Source organism: Phyllobates terribilis, unplaced genomic scaffold (assembly GCF_046119375.1).
Source record: "Phyllobates terribilis strain yellow unplaced genomic scaffold, ASM4611937v1 Scaffold_231__1_contigs__length_3143052, whole genome shotgun sequence".
Taxonomy (NCBI): Eukaryota; Metazoa; Chordata; class Amphibia; order Anura; family Dendrobatidae; genus Phyllobates; species Phyllobates terribilis.
In genome coordinates this window covers 154388-172976 of record NW_027362991.1, presented here as the reverse complement: position 1 = coordinate 172976, position 18589 = coordinate 154388, and the positions used below count along the sequence as shown (strand labels likewise).

Below are 18589 nucleotides of genomic sequence, written 5' to 3'. Positions count from 1 at the left end.
GTGGCGGAGTGGCATCCAGCTTTGGACCCCAACTATCTGCCCTTCCACACTTTGGCGGGGATCCCGCTCTATGTCGGGGCTTCATCAACCAGTGCACGCTGCACTTTGAGCTCCTGGCTCATCAGTTCGCTTCCGACCAGGCTAAAGTGGCATTCGTCATGTCTCACCTCACCAGAGAGGGATCCTCTGGTACCCAACCTCCAGGCTTTCCTTGTGGCCTTCCGGAGGGTTTTTGATGAGCCTGGCCACACGTCCTCGACTGCCTCCTCTCTTCTTCGTCTACGCCAAGGGAACCTCACGTTGGGCCAGTACACTGTGTGTTTTCACACCCTCGCCTCTGAACTTGCCTGGAACAACGAGGCTCTGGAGCCTACCCTTTGGGAAGGTCTTTCTGGGCGAATCAAGGATGAACTAGCCGGTCGTGACATACCCACCTCTCTGGACGACCTGATGTCTTTGGCCACACCGATCGACATCAGGTTCCAGGAGCGTTCTAAGGAGGTGATCCATGAGAGGAAATCTTTGCGCCTTGCACCAACCTTCCAAAGGCCAGTCTCTCCACAAGCCCCTGACTTGGCATCCATCCCTGAATCTATGCTGGTAGACCAGGTAAAGATGGTCAAGTCTCGCCAGGAGGCCCGCCGCGCCAAGGCAAGATGTTTTACTCTGGCAGTTCGGAGCATCTAATCCGCTCTTGTCCAGAAAAACCGGGAAACTCCAGTGCCTAGGATTGCTTGGAGAGGTCGTCCTAGGCAAAAATCGTTCCTCTCCATCCATGAATCTGTCTGTATCGATAACCTCTGGTAAGATACATTTTTTCGAGACTGTCTATCTGGATTCCGGTGCTGCTGGAAATCTTATTCAACAGGCCATTGTGAAGCAGTATCAGATCCCCATTCAACATCTTTCGGATCTGTTGGCGGTTTCTTCAGTGGATGGGAGGCCCCTTTCCGAGTCCATCATGTTTGTCACCAAGCCCGTAGTTCTCCAGATTGGTATGCTACACACGGAGGAAATCTCCCTCTACGTGCTGTCCAGACTCTCTCATCATTTGCTGCTTGGACTGCCTTGGCTTCAGAGACACGAAAAAGTCTTGAATTGGAGTTTGGGAGAGGTGCTCCATTGAAGTCAGGAGTGCCACAAGACCTGCTTGGTTCCTGTCCGTCCTGCTCGACCTCTGTCCACTTCAGCTAATTTGCCCGGCTTGCCAGCACCCTACTGGACATACGCTGACGTCTTCGACAAGAACGAGGCTGAGACACTTCCTCCTCATAGGCCGTATGACTGTCCTATCGATCTCACTCCTGGTACCTCGCCACCCCGAGGTCGAATTTACCCCCTGTCATTGGCCGAGACCCGTGCCATGTCCGAATACATCGAGGAAAATCTTACTAGGAGATTTATTCAAAAATCCACCTCTCCGGCGGGGGCTGGATTATTTTTTATCAAGAAGAAGGATGGCTCTCTTAGCCCTTGTATCAACTTTAGGGGTCAAAATCAGATTAGCATCAAAAACCAGTATCCTCTGCCTCTCATCTTTGAGTTGTTTGATTGCCTCAAGGGCGCCAAGGTCTTTACTAAGCTCGATCTCCGAGGTGCATACAATCTGATCTGGATTCGCCAAGATGACTAGTGGAAGATGCCATTCAACACTCGGGATGGCCACTACGAGTACCGTGTGATACCCTTCGGACTCTGCAACGCACCAGCAGTCTTCCAGAAACTGGTGAATGACATCTTCCGAGATCTTTTATATTCATATGTGGTAGTGTACCTGGACGATATCCTGGTGTTCTCTTCAGATCTGCCCTCACATCGAAGAGACGTACGACAGGTATTGCAGAGGCTCTGGAAGAATCGTCTGTATGCCAAATTTGAGAAATGTGTTTTTGAACAGACATCTCTTCCCTTCCTGGGGTACATAATCTCAGAGACCGGGTTCATGATGGATCCTGAGAAGGTGTCTGCTGTCCTAAAGTGGCCCCGACCTGAGGCCATACAGTGGTTTCTGGGGTTTGCTAATTATTATCGCCTGTTCATTTCTTATTTTTCCTCCCAGACTGCTCTCATCTCCGCCCTGACCTGCAAAGGGGTCAATTCTAAGGAATGAACTCCAGAGGCAGAAGAAGCCTTTGTGTCCTTGAAGCAAGGCTTCTCTTCTGCTCCGGTGCTTCATCATCCTGACTGTAACAAGAAGTTCTTCCTGGAGGTTGATACCTTCTCGTCAGGGACCAGAGCAGTTCTCACCCAGAAATCCTCATGTGGACGAATAGTGACCTGTGGCTTCTTTTCCAAACTCTTCTCGCCCTCCGAACGCAACTATTCCATTGGAGATCCGGAACTGTTGGCCATCAAACTGGCGCTGGTAGAGTGGTGGTTCCTACTGGAGGGGGCCCTGCATCCAGTGGTCATCTACACGGACCACAAGAATCTCGCCTACTTGCAGTCCGCTCAAAGACTCAATCCTCGTCAGGCCAGATGGTCCCTGTTTTTAGCACGCTTCAATTTCATTCTCCACTTCTCGCCGGGAGATAAGAATATCAATGCAGATGCACTCTCCAGGTCGTTTTTGTCGACTGACCAAGCGGAGAAGCCTCAACACATCATTGAGTCCTCCAAAATAATTACTGTTGCTCCGTTTGATCTGTCTCATCTTCCCCCAGATAAGACTTTCGTGGCGGCTCCGGATAGGAAGAGGGTCCTATTCTGGGGTCTTTCATCTAAACTGGCTGGCCACGCTGGACAGAGGAAAATGTTCCAGCTTATTTCCCGACATTAATGGTGGTCGACCCTACGCAAGGATGTTGTGCATTTCGTCTTTGCCTGCTCTTCCTGTGCCTGAAACAAGACTGCTAGGCAACTTCCGACGGGTTGACTGCCTCCTTTTCCCGTGCCTTCCACTCTGTGGTAGCATATTGCAATGGATTTCATCATGGATCTTCCTGTATCGGCCGGGTGTACTGTCATTTGGGTGGTTGCTGACCGCTTCTCCAAGATGGCTCACTTCATTCCTCTACCTGGTCTACCTTCTGCACCAGAGCTTGCTAAAGTGTTCTTTCTGCACATCTTCCGTCTCCACGGCCTACCTCTTCATATTGTCTCGAATAGAGGGGTCCAGTTTACTTCACGCTTCTGGAGAGCCATGTGCAAGCTGCTAAATGTTGCATTAGACTTCTCTTCGGCTTATCGTCCACAGTCTAATGGCCAGGTTGAGCGTATCAATCAGATCCTCACTAGCTTCCTTTCGCACTTCGTCAACTCCCACCATAGCAACTGGGTGGAACTCTTACCTTGGGCCGAATTTTCCTACAATAATCATATGTGTGAATCCTCTGCCAAGTCTCCCTTTTTAGTGGTATACGGTCAGCATCCCAATATTCCGTTTCCTGTTTCCACTTCTGTTGAAAATCCTGCTGCGGAATCTCTTGTTAAAGACTTTTCCCGTGATTTGGGAGGACACAAAGTCTTTATTGCTACAGTCTTCTGAGCGGATGAAGAGACATGCAGGCAAGAGACATCTAGATCCACCGGTACTCTGTCCTGGGGACAAGGTCTGGTTATCTTCCAAGTACAGTACAGACCAAAAGTTTGGACACACCTTCTCATTTAAAGATTTTTCTGTATTTTCATGAGGAAAATGGCTCACATGAGGACCGCCCCAGGAAAGGAAGACCAAGATTCACCTCTGCTTCTGAGGATAAGTTTATCCGAGTCACCAGCCTCAGAAATCGCAGGTTAACAGCAGCTCAGATTAGAGACCAGGTCAATGCCACACAGAGTTCTAGCAGCAGACACATCTCTACAACAACTGTTAAGAGGGACATTGTGCAGCAGGCCTTCATGGTAAAATAGCTGCTAGGAAACCACTGCTAAGGACAGGCAACAAGTAGAAGAGACTTGTTTGGTCTAAAGAACACAAAGAATGGACATTAGACCAGTGGAAATCTGTGCTTTGGTCTGATGAGTCCAAATTTGAGATCTTTGGTTCCAACCACCGTGTCTTTGTGCGACGCAGAAAAGATGAACGGATGGACTCTACATGCCTGGTTCCCCCCGTGAAGCATGGAGGAGGAGGTGTGATGGTGTGGGGGTGCTTTGCTGGTGACACTGTTGGGGATTTATTCAAAATTGAAGGCATACTGAACCAGCATGGCTACCACAGCATCTTGCAGCGTCATGCTATTCCATCCGGTTTGCATTTAGTTGGACCATCATTTATTTTTCAACAGGACAATGACCCCAAACACACCTCCAGGCTGTGTAAGGGCTATTTGACCAAGAAGGACAGTGATGGGGTGCTACGCCAGATGACCTGGCTTCCACAGTCATCAGACTTGAACCCAATCGAGATGGTTTGGGGTGAGCTGGACCGCAGAGTGAAGGCAAAAGGCCAACAAGTGCTAAGCATCTCTGGGAACTCCTTCAAGATTGTTGGAAGACCATTTCCGGTGACTACCTCTTGAAGCTCATCAAGAGAATGCCAAGAGTGTGCAAAGCAGTCATCAAAGCAAAAGGTGGCTACTTTGAAGAACCTAGAATATAAGACATATTTTCAGTTGTTTCACACTTTTTTGTTAAGTATATAATTCCACATGTGTTAATTCATTGTTTTGATGCCTTCAGTGTGAATGTACAATTTTCATAGTCAAGAAAATACAGAAAAATCTTTAAATGAGAAGGTGTGTCCAAACTTTTGGTCTGTACTGTATGTTCGCCTCAAGATACCTTCATACAAGTTTGGTCCGCGGTTCATCGGTCCTTTCAAGATTTTGAGTCAAATCAATCCGGTAGTATACAAGTTGAAACTCCCTGCCTCGTTACGGATCCCCAATTCCTTTCATGTGTCTCTCCTCAAGCCTGTCGTCCTCAATTCCTTATCTAACGATTCAGGTACCACTCCTGCTCCAGTCTCTGCTGAGGACGTTTTTGAGGTAGAGAACATTCTGGCTACCAAGAGGGTAAGAAGAAAGACTTTCTTTCTTGTGGATTGGAAAGGGTTTGGTCCTGAGGAGAGATCTTAGGAGCCCAGGGAGAACATTCATGCTCCTCTTCTTCTGAAAAGATTTCTTGCGGGCTTGAAAAAGAGGGGGCGTAAAGGGGGAAGGTACTGTGGCGTCGGCGTCTCTGCCTCCTACCCGGTAGAGACGCGGCTCCCCTTACCACCGCGGCCCTGGTCCGGCATCCTCCGCTCCTCCCTCCTGCTCCCACGCTGGGCACTCTTCTTAGGGCACACGCGTTCCCTGCTTCTTAAAGGAGCCGCGCGTGCCGTCCTAAAATGTCCCCGGCCAATGGCCGGAGGACAACTATATAAGGCACCTCCTCCAAAATGGAGGAGCCTGTGCAATGCTGTAGTTTGTTTTTCTAACACTCTCTCCAGCCCTCAGGTCCCAATGCTTGCTCGCCAGCCTGTCTATCAGCCGTTCCTGCCTGAGGAGATTCAGTTTAATCTTTCAAAAAGGATTTTATAACCATTCTGACATGCATTTTCAAAGTAAGTACACTGGCCTCATCAGGTTTACAAGACCTATTTAATAATGTATGAAATTTCTATTGAGAAATCTGTTGACTTTATGGTGCACAGTCGGCAACATCAATGCCCCTTTCCAACTTTTATCAGTATGTTGAGATTTTATTTGTCTCCTTTGGCCATTTAGACGGCACGTGGGGATTTCATCTTCATATAGATGAGTATTGAGAAATATTCTATTTCTGTTCATCCTATGTGTTTGATTATTGGGTATGAATGCACATGATGCACAATGCCTGTGCACTAAGTGATTTCTCTAAGCGCCTACCATGCTGACTCCGGGTCAATGGGTCGACGTTTATTACGGGGAAATCCACAAGCAGCATTGACCTGCTTGAATGATTTAGATGGAGTAACAAGCATATGACAGTAATAAGAAGAGAACAGCGAAAGGTCGGACACTACTGACTGTTTGTAAGACCATTAAAAGTGCTTATTTAATGATCCCGTCCCAAAACGCGTCAGTCGTCAGTTCACACCATTATTACCAGCTCCAGATAGACGGTTTACATATTACTCGTAAAAATTACCTTTTTTTTTAAAAAAAATAATGTGCATTATAAACTCATTTTCTCAGTAGAAAGTCACACTTGCCTGCAGCCAGTATAAAGGTGTACTGGTGAATATTAATTGTGCTGGAAGGATATTGCCAATTTATCTCCGATGGGTTTTTTGGTAATAAAACTCTTTGGAACGGTAATAGTTTTAATCGGGAAATACAGAAAAGAGCCTGGAGACTGAGACTTTACGATTGGACTCTTTCAGATAATGCGCTCGGAAAGGCAGCGAAGAATTGTCATTTTTCACACTGGGAGAGTTTATGTGAGCCGCTCGTAAGCCGTTCCCTTCCTTTAATGTATGGCGCGTCTTAATTAAAATTCAAACATGCGTGTGTCCATCACCTTTTTTTTTTTTCTGGTCTATCTTATTTAACCAATATCGCCAGAAGCTTCCTAATCAACGGAAATGTTCCTTTGTAGCCACTGGGAATCTGCTTCCCTTTATACTCTAAGTTAAGGAGCTTTTTATAGTTTGATGCCGACAGAACAAACATTTTTGCATGCAAACGACATAATCCTCCGTCTTTATGTTTGTTCGTTGGCTTTTCTACCCAGCATCATAACGCAGTCACATTGCTATTTTATATATATATATAATTTTTTTACATTTGTTCTGTTTTTATATTGTACAATTTTGCTTTATTCCTCTATAACTTTCTTACCATATTGAAATGTGTTTTCCTTGTTTGCCGGCAACTGTACTGATGTGCGAAATAAATGCGTAAAGCCGTCGAAAGACAGATATATAATTTTATTACAAGGCAAAAAAAAAAAAAATGTGTAAACCATTTCAGTTTATGTGATGGAGAAAGGAATACATTTTTCTCATTTTTCACCCTCGTGTCAAACGCTACTGGTTTTTAAAGATGCTTGCTTCAATATGAGGCTCGTAGAGTGAGGCTACGAGATGAATGAGAAATTTGGATTAATCCGCAGGTCAGAGTAACGACTGTTAAAGTAGATGTTCGGCATTGCACATGGTAGGTTTTATATACGGGCAGACCCCAACTTATGAACATCCAACTTATGTACTCTTCTTGCTGTTGTCATGCGCCACATCGTCGGCTTCTTTACTTTAGACCAAGACTTCCTGCTACATCCAGTCCTCGGTGGTCACTGCACTATGTGACCTTCGCGATCTGGACTCACCCGTTAAGACCTGTGGGTGAGGTACTCGTTTCTTACACCCCGTCACATTACATGAAGGTGGGGGTCCTGTCTGGATGTGTGGACTTGTGCTATGGGGGCACTACACCCTTGAAGGCCACATGTTACCGATGTCTTGGGTTGGCCAGGAACAGATGTTGAACATTTCAATGAGGGAGACCACCAGTCAAAAATAAACTAATCATTTATTTATCATATATCATCGAATGATATCTGAGTGCAGTCCGATCTCCACAGACTGGCAGAATGGAGAAGATGGAGAAATGTTTTTTTCCCCATCTTCTCCTCATCCGAGAGAATCAGATCACACTCTGATCACACTCTGATCACACTCTGATCACACTCACACTCAGAGTGTGATTTGCATAATCGTCCCCATTCTCTTGGATGAGAGCATACATGGCCCTCTGCACCTGCCCTAAGACTGCTGACAGTCAGACAGCCAGGTTGCAGTTCAGTGTGGATACATTCTGAAAATTCCATTGACTTTTTCTCCATATTTCCCCTTCTGTCTTTGTCATGTTTATTTAGTCTTATCAAGAGAACAATAGATCTGTCATTCTTTGTCAGTTGTTCCCATCCCCCACCTACTATTATAAGATTACTTTTCAGCAACACTAAACTGGGATTACTCCTGCTGTCCCTTTCAGTCTCGTTATCTTTTTGTGATCACTGCTTGAAAAAGAACAACATTTTGTAAAGAAACCACTTTAAATGCATAGCACTGCTAGAATTGAAAATAAAAAAACAGACAAAAAGTCTAAAAGAATATTGGCCTTAAATATAAAGTTAATAAAGAATCCCTCTTTGTCCGTTTAAACATCTTTGGCTACTTTGAATAACTATGATTAATCACAAGACAATTGTTCATTTAATTATTGTTTAACCAAAAATCAATAACTAATGTGTGCGGCCACCTTTTATCTACCTACCTCTTCCCCTCCTAGGCAACTATTGCCAAACCTGACGATTTTGGTGGGACAAGTCAACCATTTTAAGGACCCCAATACACATAAGACAAAGGTGGGCAGATGGATGGTCTTTCATTGGTGGTAAAAATTAACATATCAGACTTCATTGACCATGTTAAATTTTTTTCTCCCAATAATTCAGCCAGTGCTTATCATCAGTTGAAAAAATCCAACACGCCCGACTGGTGGTTAATGATGGTTTGCTGATTGGGTATCATTCGAAGCGAACAATCGGTGGTTTCACCAAAACAGCCAACGATGGATCATTACATGACTTTTATCTTATGCGTATTAGGGTCTTTAGTTTTCTACTGTAATATTTCTTTGATATTCTACTGTACTATTTCTTCTTTTTCTAGAATTTACCATAACTGTTAACCACTGATAACTTTTCTTTATATTTGCCAGTACATCCAATTGTATTCATGTAATTGTATCCGTGATCTATTTTTGCTCCATCAACTACAGCAAAGCCTTCGACTGTGTTGATCATCAGAAACTTTGGAGCACCATGAAGGACATGGGTGTGCCGAACCATCTGATCAGCCTCATAAGGAACCTTTACATCGACCGGGAAGCAACAGTCCGAACAGAACACTGCGACGCGGCATGGATTGAAGTAGAGCGAGGCATCAGACAAACCTGCATCCTGTCACCATTCCTCTTCAATTTATATGCAGAAGCTATTTTCAGGAAGGCTGGACTTGCCGAGAAGATGAAAGAATCAAAATTGCTGGACGAACCATCAACAATCTTATATATGCAGATGATACAACATTGATAGCAACAAGCGTAGATGGAATGAAGGACTTATTATGGAGTATCAAGATGGAAAGCTCCAGCATGGGATTGCTACTCAACACAAAGAAGACAACGATATTGACTACTACCAGGTACAACCGGGACACATTTGAGATGGACGGCGACAAACTAGAAGTTGTAAAGGACTTCAACCTACTCGGATCAATGATCACTCAAGATGCAGTGACAACACCGGAAGTCAATAGAATGGCTATGGGCAAATCAACAATGAAGTCACCGGACAAGGTGTTCAAATCCAGGAACATTTCCCTGCCGACAAAGACACAGCTCGTACATAGTCTCGTCTTTTCTGTGGTAACATATGGATGTAAAGCCTGGATGATAAAAAATCAAGACAGAAGAAGAATAAATGTCTTCGAAATGTTGTGCTGGAGAAGGATGTTATCATTACCATGGATGGCAAGAAGAACAAACAAATCAATTTGGGAACAAATCAAGCCAGACATGTCACTTGAAGCAAGGATCACTAAGCTACGACTTGCCTAGTTTGGACACATCATATGAAGAGAGCAATCACTGGAGAAGGACATAATGGCCGGAAGAATAGAAGGAACAAGGCAAAGAGGAAGACCAGCAACCCGATGGCTTGATACTATAGAGATAATGGCAGAGAAGACCCTGGTGGATCTATCTAGGCTTGCACAAGATCGATCTTACTACAGATCATTCATCCATCAAGTTGCCATGGCTCGAGATTGAGCCGAAGGCCGTTAAATAATAATAATAATGAGGTACTGAGCAGGAGTATCATGGCACTAACTGGGGACTCTGATTTCAGTGGAAACTGATGTTCAAAGTCAAAGTATTGTAAAGTTTTATCAATACATGAAATATAGGGTTGTTCTCATCTTCTACAGGAACACACTGATCCCCAGGTTTCCTACTTGGCATGGGTCGGTGCACTCCTGAAGATTGACAGTTCAGACCAGCAGCATTTTCGCACTGCTGGCCCAAACTTTGTGCTCTCCAATGCTGAAAATAAGGGCAGCTTTGCCTCCGCAGCACTGGAGGAGTGCAGTGGCATTGAAGTTGGCAAATTTGGATCTCTAGCTTTCCAACCAGCTTCAGAGCAGTGCTTACAAGCTCTTTAAGAAAGATCTTGTAAGCTTTGCTCATGTTCAGCCACTGCTGAAGGCTGCAGCGGTGCACGGTATCCTAGGCAACTACCTGTAAACAATGCAATGGAAAATCTATTCAGTCTTGAGAACAGAGAGGAATTTTAACAATAAGTAAATTGCAAAGTTGCTTGCTATTACAAGCACTTTGCAATTTAAAAAATATGAGAAAAACCCTTTTAAATGCACTTCTACAGATATAAGACATTAGGCACTGACCTGTAAAGAAAAAGCCGCCATCATTAGAATCACCTTGGATACCCTGCAAACCAAATATCACATTCCCAGAATAGTAAATGTGAATTAATCTTGCTTACGAAGGGGGGTATTTTTCCATCTGTAATTGAAAATTCACAGTAATGCAATTGAAATTACCTAATTAAGACTTTAAGACAAGTAATAACATTAAAATTGGACATTACATTATATGTGAGATGATGTTACAGTGTCTTCAGGCATTTAAATTTTATATGTATTAGATTAATTGAGGGAAGACGTATTCCTTCTTATTGTTCAGACGCTGCACCACCTTTTTGAAGATTGTGTTAAAATGGCTTCTGTTTTCCGAAAAGTTAATTGAAATCCTAGGACTTTCCAGCAACTCCACATGGGGTAGAGTAATTCTGCTGATAGACATTACACAACCAATCCCACTAATGTTAGTAGAGTGTACAATCACCTAATATCTATGGGAGCTAAGAAACCCCAACATTGGATGGTGGGAATGAAATTCATGAAACTCGTTGGGAGTTCTTGTTCTTTTCCTGAGAAAATGGCAGGATACTTTGGCCAAGTCTACTTTATCTGCCAATTGCCTGTTTATTAATAAAATTTGTATAGCCAACTTCTATTAAGTTCATGAATTAACAATTGGGAGAGACCTGTCACTCCAGGGCAGTGGGCGAGGAGAAGCCAGACCGACTAGTGTCCTGTGCAGCTTGGTCCCCGGCGGCTTTCTAAAGTATGTTTTTCTTTGAGACAACGTTGTCAAACATACATGGATGAAATCATACAACCAGTGTCTGATACTTGCAGCCCATGGATCGAGCAACATGTATCAGCGGTCAGGTTCGATTTAAGGGAAAGAAGGATCTGGTTTGTTGGATTTCCAACAGCTGATGCTTTTGTTCTCCAGAAGATGAACCGATGCCAAAAGAGTCTGGCAGTAGCTCTCTCATAGAGAACACAGAAGACCTTGGCTGAATCGAATATTCATGGCGGAGTTGGGGAATGATTGTTCGGCCATCAAAATCTAATGTGTACAGGGGGTCATTATGACGCGCCCCCTGGGCCTGTGCTGTGCAGGGGGATACCCGGAGCCGGATCGCTGGGGGTTGTAGTTCTCCGTGGCGGTGACCCGGTCCGTGCCCAGGGCGGTCAAACCAGTGGCAGTCTTAAGTAATAACAATGTCCGACTACACCACCCGTGGATTGCGGTCAGTGGGGACCGCCGCTGCGCTGCCGACCGCTGAGGCTGATGTTTGCGCAGCTGAGTATGGGATAACTCCCCACGGAAGACGTATTGCCTCAGGGCAGCTAGTGTGGATGATGAGAGTGATGGTGTGAGCGTCCCAGTAGTAATGGTGCTGGTGCGGCGATGAAACACAGAGACGTGTGGTGCAGTTCAGGGTCTTTACTGATGGTATAAAGCAGACCCTCCCGGGAGTACTGGTTAGCAGTAGGGGCCTGGTCAGTCTGTGAGCAAGCAGGATCTCCCCTGGCCAGGTGGAGTTGTAGGCCTCCCCGACTATCTGCACTCTTTCCTGGCTACCTTGCTCTATGCGGGTAGAAGTAGCCCACGTCCCTGAGTATACCGTGTGGTGCTCACCCGTATGGCCGGTGACTTGGGGCCTTCCGTTAGCCTCCGCTTCACGATGGCAGTGCTGGTCCCTTGCTTGTGACCGTGCCTTCGGGTTTCTAAGGCCTGAGGACATGGAATCCCCTGCCGGTTGGATTCTGCTGCTGGACCTGGATGTCCCCACAGCCTCGGACTCCGTGTCCGGGTTTAGTGTCTTCAGCCAAGGCGAGCTATCTAGCTTCCAGCCTCTGGCACTCGCTCCTGCTCCTACAGAGCTCCTGTTGTCACTTTCCCTTTTCAGGCTCTGACTTCTCTGCTTGTTCTGCAGGCTCTGTCTCTGTCTTCACTCACTAATCCCGCCCCAGACCCAGTTTATAAGGGCAGATTCCTCCCCTCCCAGGTCTGGGTGGGCCGTGTTGCATGCTTAGGGCTCCTGACCAGAGAAACCTCCCACTTGTTCTCAGACATAATATCTCTATTACTGTGGTAACCAGACCCCTGGGGTGCCACAATTACACTATTTTTTCTTTGATATCGGAATTCTCTCTATGAAAGCCAAGTTATACCAAACAATCATCTTACTGGTTGTTGATTTCCAAACGATCGTAAATATATTTTCCTGGGGGAAGATCGAATTTAGATTTTCAATTATCACGGTCTGTGTATGATGCACAGACTGGCCGTGGTTCTCCCGAGCCAAACTCGGCAGCCTCATAGGTATATACTCAGACCACTATAGACAGACGTTTGAATTCAGCCTTAAGGTGCTGATTATCGTGAACAAACTGCTAGGAAGTCTCATTTCCTGAAAATAAGCTATTGTAAATAGGCTGCTGATCCGGAATTTCAGAGAAAGTATACTTTGAAAAGCTAGTCTCATCTCCGGCTGTTGTCCCTGGCTGGCTTCTCCCAGCGCTGCTGTAAGTGATTGCCAGGTCCTTTCTTATGCGCACATGAGGGAGAGACCTGTCGATCACCTGCAGCAGGGCAGGGAAGAGTCGGCTGGGGGTGGTGCCGGACTAGTCTCGCACTGGCTATGGTTGGTCACATGGTCAGCTTCTCCCAGCACTGCTCTAGGTGACTGACAGGTCTCTCCCTATGTACATGCAAGGGAGAGACCTCTCAATCATCTGGAGAAGCGCTGGGAAGAGTCGACTGGGGTTGGTGCCGGACTAGTCTCGCCTATGGCTATGGTTTGTCACCATGCCAGCTTCTCCCAGCACCGCTCTAGGTGACTGACAGGTCTCTCCCTATGTACATGCAAGGGAGAGACCTGTCAATCACCTGCAGTAGTGCCGGGAAGAGTTGGCTGGGGGAGGTCTTCGACTAGTCTCGCCTCTGGCTATGGTTAGTCACCGGACTGTCTTCTCCAATCACAGCTCTAGGTGATTGACAGGTCTCTTCTTTTGTACATGTGAGGGAGAGACCTTTCAATCTCCTGCAGCAGCGCTGGGAAAAGTCAGCTAGGGGTGGTGTTGGACTAGTCTCGCCTCTGACTATGGTTGGTCACCGCGCCGGCTTCTCCCATCACCGATCTAGGTGACTGACAGATCTCTCCCTATCAATCATATGCAGCAGCGCTGGGAAGAGTTGCCTGGAGGTGGCACCGGACTAGTATGGTCTCTGGCAATGGTCTCCGGCCAGATCTTCAAAGTATACTTACAGCTAGGCTGCTATTCATGTTGCCGGTGGTTTGGGCAGCATGAATAACCTGACAGGTTCCCTCTAAATACAGTATATGTATCACCACTTGGATGTGCACAAATAGCTTTTTATTATTTAATTTCACATATTTATTTGCATAGATTTCTGTAATTTACTTGCTTTATTTAATTCTTCGAATAACATTAGCCATTAAAAAATTCATGGAATACTCGTGATAAATACGCACATCCGCGGTCTTGATAATATAAACACTGTACATCCTATGTGTGACTTTGTATTGACACTGAATAACCTTCCGAAGCAGAATGTCAAATATTTCATGTTGGTTTGTTAAAATTTGTTCCACATCATTGGAAATTTCACAAGAGGGGGAAACAAGAGTGTAGGCGTATTGGCCACTGGGCTGTCCTATTTATAAAAAATACTTCTTCCCTCCCTCCCCAACAACTTTCACAAAAGAGAAATGTTTCATATTCACATCATAAACGGCTCTTGTTGATAAAATTATTTTAGGTTTCATGGTCTTTCTGATGTTGGTCATACACATTAGTCATACAAATAATTAAGAGGAATTGATTCATCTTTCTTTCTGTCCGAGGATGAAATTCTTACAAAAGTTTTCCAGTACAGAGTGACATAACGTCAGGCAGCATGATATCAATTTCCTTTTAAGATTCATCCAAATTGTGCAAGTGGTGGAAAATAAAAACCTATGTACTGTATATTCGAATTATGGCCCCAATTCATTATTTCCTTTTCACCAGTTTTCTGTAGCAATTTGCTCCTTTTTAGTGGCTTTATTATTTGCACCTTATTTGCTATACGTTTTGCGGCACTTTTTAAGTTGTCTTTCTTTTTTAAGTCTTTTTTTTATTTAGAGATTTATTTATTTTTAAGTCTTTTTTTCCCTTAACTTTGCTTATCCAGATGTTTTAGACAGATTGGCTCGTACATAGTTTGGTCTTTTCTGTAGTGACATATGAATGCGAAACCTGGACAATAAAGAAACAAGACAGAAGAAGAATCAACGCCTTTGACATGCGGTGCTGGAGAAGGATGATATCAATACCATGGATGGCAAGAAGAACAAACAAATCAATTTTAGAACAAATCAAACCAGACATGTCATTCGAAGCAAAGATCATCAAGCTACGACTTGCCTACTTTGGACAGAAAATACGAAGTGAGCAATCACTGGGGAAGGACATCATGGTCAGAAGAATAGAAGGAACAAGGACAAGAGGAAGATCAGCAACCCGATGGCTTGATACAATCAAGATAATGGTGGAGAAGACCCTGGTGGACCTATCTAGGCTTGCACAAGATCGATCTTATAGAGAACTTTCATCCATCAGGTCAACATGGCTCGAGATCGCATTTTACTCCAGCCACCCCCGCCCCTGCTCTTCCCACAATGTTGTAAGGTTTTTGAAGGAGTATTCAATTTTGCACATTTTTTCTGACTTTTTAAAGGATTTGCAACTTTTGGTGCTAAAAAGTCAAAAACACGGTTTAAAGGGAATCTGTCAGCAAGTTTTTGCTGTGTATTCTGATGGCAGCATGAGGGTTGGGGCTGAGGCACTGATTCTCTGGTGATGGTGCTGTAAGGAGATGGACATACTGCACACGTTCACTCTTGAAGACACAAGTATTGTTGTAATATATAATGTGAATTAAGAGATGCGTTATTAGTGATAATGTTGTATGTTGCCCGATGGTAAGGAGAGTTAGAGTTAAAGTTTGGGACTAGCCCATAGTGGGATGATCTAAGGTGAAGGGACAGAGACAGTTTCCTGTGAGGACGACAGATAGGTCTGCTTTTCACGCACACTGGACCCTAAGGTCTGGTCAGTCAGCAGAGCCGGATGATGTGAGAGGAGACCGTGACAGAGGATAGAGAGACCCTAGTGGAGCGGAGGGAAGTGACCGAAAGGCAGAGCGATCGATTGGAGACAGGTCGTGGGAGAGGACACCTTGCAGTTCGGCCCAGGATTTATGACTCAGAGATGTAACAGGCCAGGAAGGAACAGAAAACATGAGATTAAGAGAGTGCCCAGGGTGGGAGTTCCAATGCGTCAATAGCATAGAAGCTAAGTAGAGAATAGCAAAAAGGCAATGGAACTTACCAGCTAAAGGTTCAAGAGAAATGCCCACCAGGACGCGGCTGCCCCCCCCCCCGTAGGAAGGAGATGACACAGGTGCGGAATGCCGTGAGCAATCACTCTCAACCACTCACACTGGAGGAGTGACTGCCCTGCAATATAACCGCACCAGATGAAACCTGCAAATAGGGTGCCATTCACACTCGCGGCACCGTGCCTGGCCAGCATCCTATTAAACACCCTTCCTATTCGATTAGGCGGGATGCCCGGCACCCTCTCCGTGCATCGCAGAGGTGCAATGCCCCCATTCACAGGGTCACCATAAGCGGGCCTGGCTGCGCCCTGGCAGATAAAAAAGTGCAAAAAAATAATATATCATATGAGGTATTAGTTGATATTTTGGCCAAAATACGTAAGCTCGCAACCCAAACGTCAAGGGTCCTCATGATTTTGCGAGTCCCAGCTATATTGGCAAACTAGTTTCCTTGAGGGGAAAGAAGATGCGGAACCGCGGGTTGAGAATAGGACTCTTGCTAATTGGACTGTAGTACTGAGCTGGGTTGTGGTGAAGGCAGTTAAACTAATCGAAAAATGATACCAAATGCAGAAAAAAGAAAGGAACAGTGACTGTGTATGAAAATACTTCGTATGGTGAAGGAAATGTTCATTAAGCTGTTTATCCTCTACCTACTGTATACAGTGGGTACGGAAAGTATTCAGACCCCTTTAAATTTTTCACTCTTTGTTTCATTGCAGCCATTTGGTAAATTCTAAAAAGTTCATTTTTTTCTCATTAAAGTACACTCTGCACCCCATCTTGACTGAAAAAAAACAAATGTAGAAATTGTTGCAAATTTATTAAAAAGAAAAACTGAAATATCACATGGTCATAAGTATTCAGACCCTTTGCTCAGTATTGAGTAGAAGCACCCTTTTGAGCTAGTACAGTCATGAGTCTTCTTGGGAATGATGCAACAAGTTTTTCACACATGGATTTGGGGATCCTCTGCCATTCTTCCTTGCAGATCCTCTCCAGTTCCGTCAGGTTGGATGGTGAACGTTGGTGGACAGCCATTTTCAGGTCTCTCCAGAGATGCTCAATTGGGTTTAGGTCAGGGTTCTGGCTGGGCCAGTCAAGAATGGTCACAGAGTTGTTCTGAAGCCACTCCTTTGTTATTTTAGCTGTGTGCTTAGGGTCATTGTCTTGTTGGAAGGTGAACCTTCGGCCAAGTCTGAGGTCCAGAGCACTCTGGAAGAGGTTTTCATCCAGGATATCTCTGTACTTGGCCGCATTCATGTTTCCTTCAATTGCAACCAGTCGTCCTGTCCCTGCAGCTGAAAAACACCCCCATAGCACGATGCTGCCACCACCATGTTTCACTATTGGGATTGTATTGGGCAGGTGATGAGCATTGCCTGTTTTTCTCCACACATACCGCTTAGAATTATCACCAAAAAGTTCTATCTTCGTCTCATCAGACCAGAGAATCTTATTTCTCATAGTTTGGGAGTCTTTTATGTGTTTTTGAACAAACTCTATGCGGGCTTTCATATGTCTTGCACTGAGGAGAGGCTTCTGTCGGGCCACTCTGCCATAAAGGCCCGACTGGTGGAGGGCTGCAATGATAGTTGACTTTGTGGAACTTTCTCCCATCTCCCTACTGCATCTCTGGAGCTCAGCCACAGTGAACTTGGGGTTCTTCTTTATCTCTCTCACCAAGGCTCTTCTCCCACGATTGCTCAGTTTGGCTGGACGGCCAGGTCTAGGAAGACTTCTGGTGGTTTCAAACTTCTTCCATTTAAAGATTTTGGAGGCCACTGTGCTCTTAGGAACCTTGAGTTATGCAGAAATTCTTTTATAACCTTGGCCAGATCTGTGCCTTGCCACAATTCTGTCTCTGAGCTCCTTGGGCAGTTCCTTTAAGCTCATGATTCTCATTCGGTCTGACATGCACTGTGAGCTGTGAGGTCTTATATAGACAGGTGTGTGCCTTTCCAAATCAAGTCCTATCTGTTTAATTAAACACAGCTGGACTCCAATGAAGAAGTAGAACCATCTAAAGGGGGATCACAAGGAAATGGACAGCATGTGACTTAAATATGAGTGTCTAAGCAAAGGGTCTGAATACTTATGACCATGTGATATTTCAGTTTTTCTTTTTAATAAATTTTCAAAAATTTCTACATTTCTGTTTTTTCCAGTCAAGGGGTGCAGAGTGTACTTTAATGAGAAAAAATGAACTTTTTAGAATTTACCAAATGGCTGCAATGAAATAAAGAGTGAAAAATTTAAAGGGGTCTGAATACTTTCCGTACCCACTGTATGTTCCATAACAAGTTCTCGTTTAGTAAAAAGTTTATTTTTGACAGGTGGTTTCCCTCATTGAAGTCTTCTGTTGGTCCTAGCCAACAAAAGTCACCGGTTAAATATGGCCTTCATAGGCGTAGCGCCCCCATAGCACAAGTTGACTCACCCAGCCGGGACACTCACCTTCATGTAACGTGCCATGGTGCAAGAGATGGGTACCTCATCCACAGCTACCTCCCCACGCCACGTTGCAGCCCTGTGAGCGGCGGGCACTTGACGGTAAGTATCCGATTTCCATAGGTGCAGTCAAATTCTATCTAGACGTTCGCGGCCTCTCTATTGTATTGAGTGAGACAAGTCTAGTCAGAATGTGCCTAGAAGTATGCAAATCACATACTTGTGGTCACATGACCGCACGCTCCCAATGCTGCTACTGGAGAATCCTCACAGAGTGCAGTACGCGCGCAGTGAGGATTTACAAGTCTGTAGTCACATAGAATGACTGCAGATTTGTAACCTAAGGTCGGAGACAACCCCTTTAAATAAAAAAATAA

General features: G+C 44.9%; 1 protein-coding gene across 1 annotated transcript in view; it reads left to right on the top strand.

The window, feature by feature from the left end:
• LOC141215206 (pyruvate carboxylase, mitochondrial-like) overlaps positions 1 to 18589 on the top strand; it is a gene marked incomplete at its 3' end in the record, with an annotated part of 171211 nt that overhangs the window by 20847 nt on the left and 131775 nt on the right. The window contains exon 2 of the mRNA XM_073665505.1: positions 18098 to 18314. Within this exon, the coding sequence (XP_073521606.1) occupies positions 18098 to 18314 (217 nt within the window). The remainder of the gene's footprint in view (positions 1 to 18097; positions 18315 to 18589) is intronic.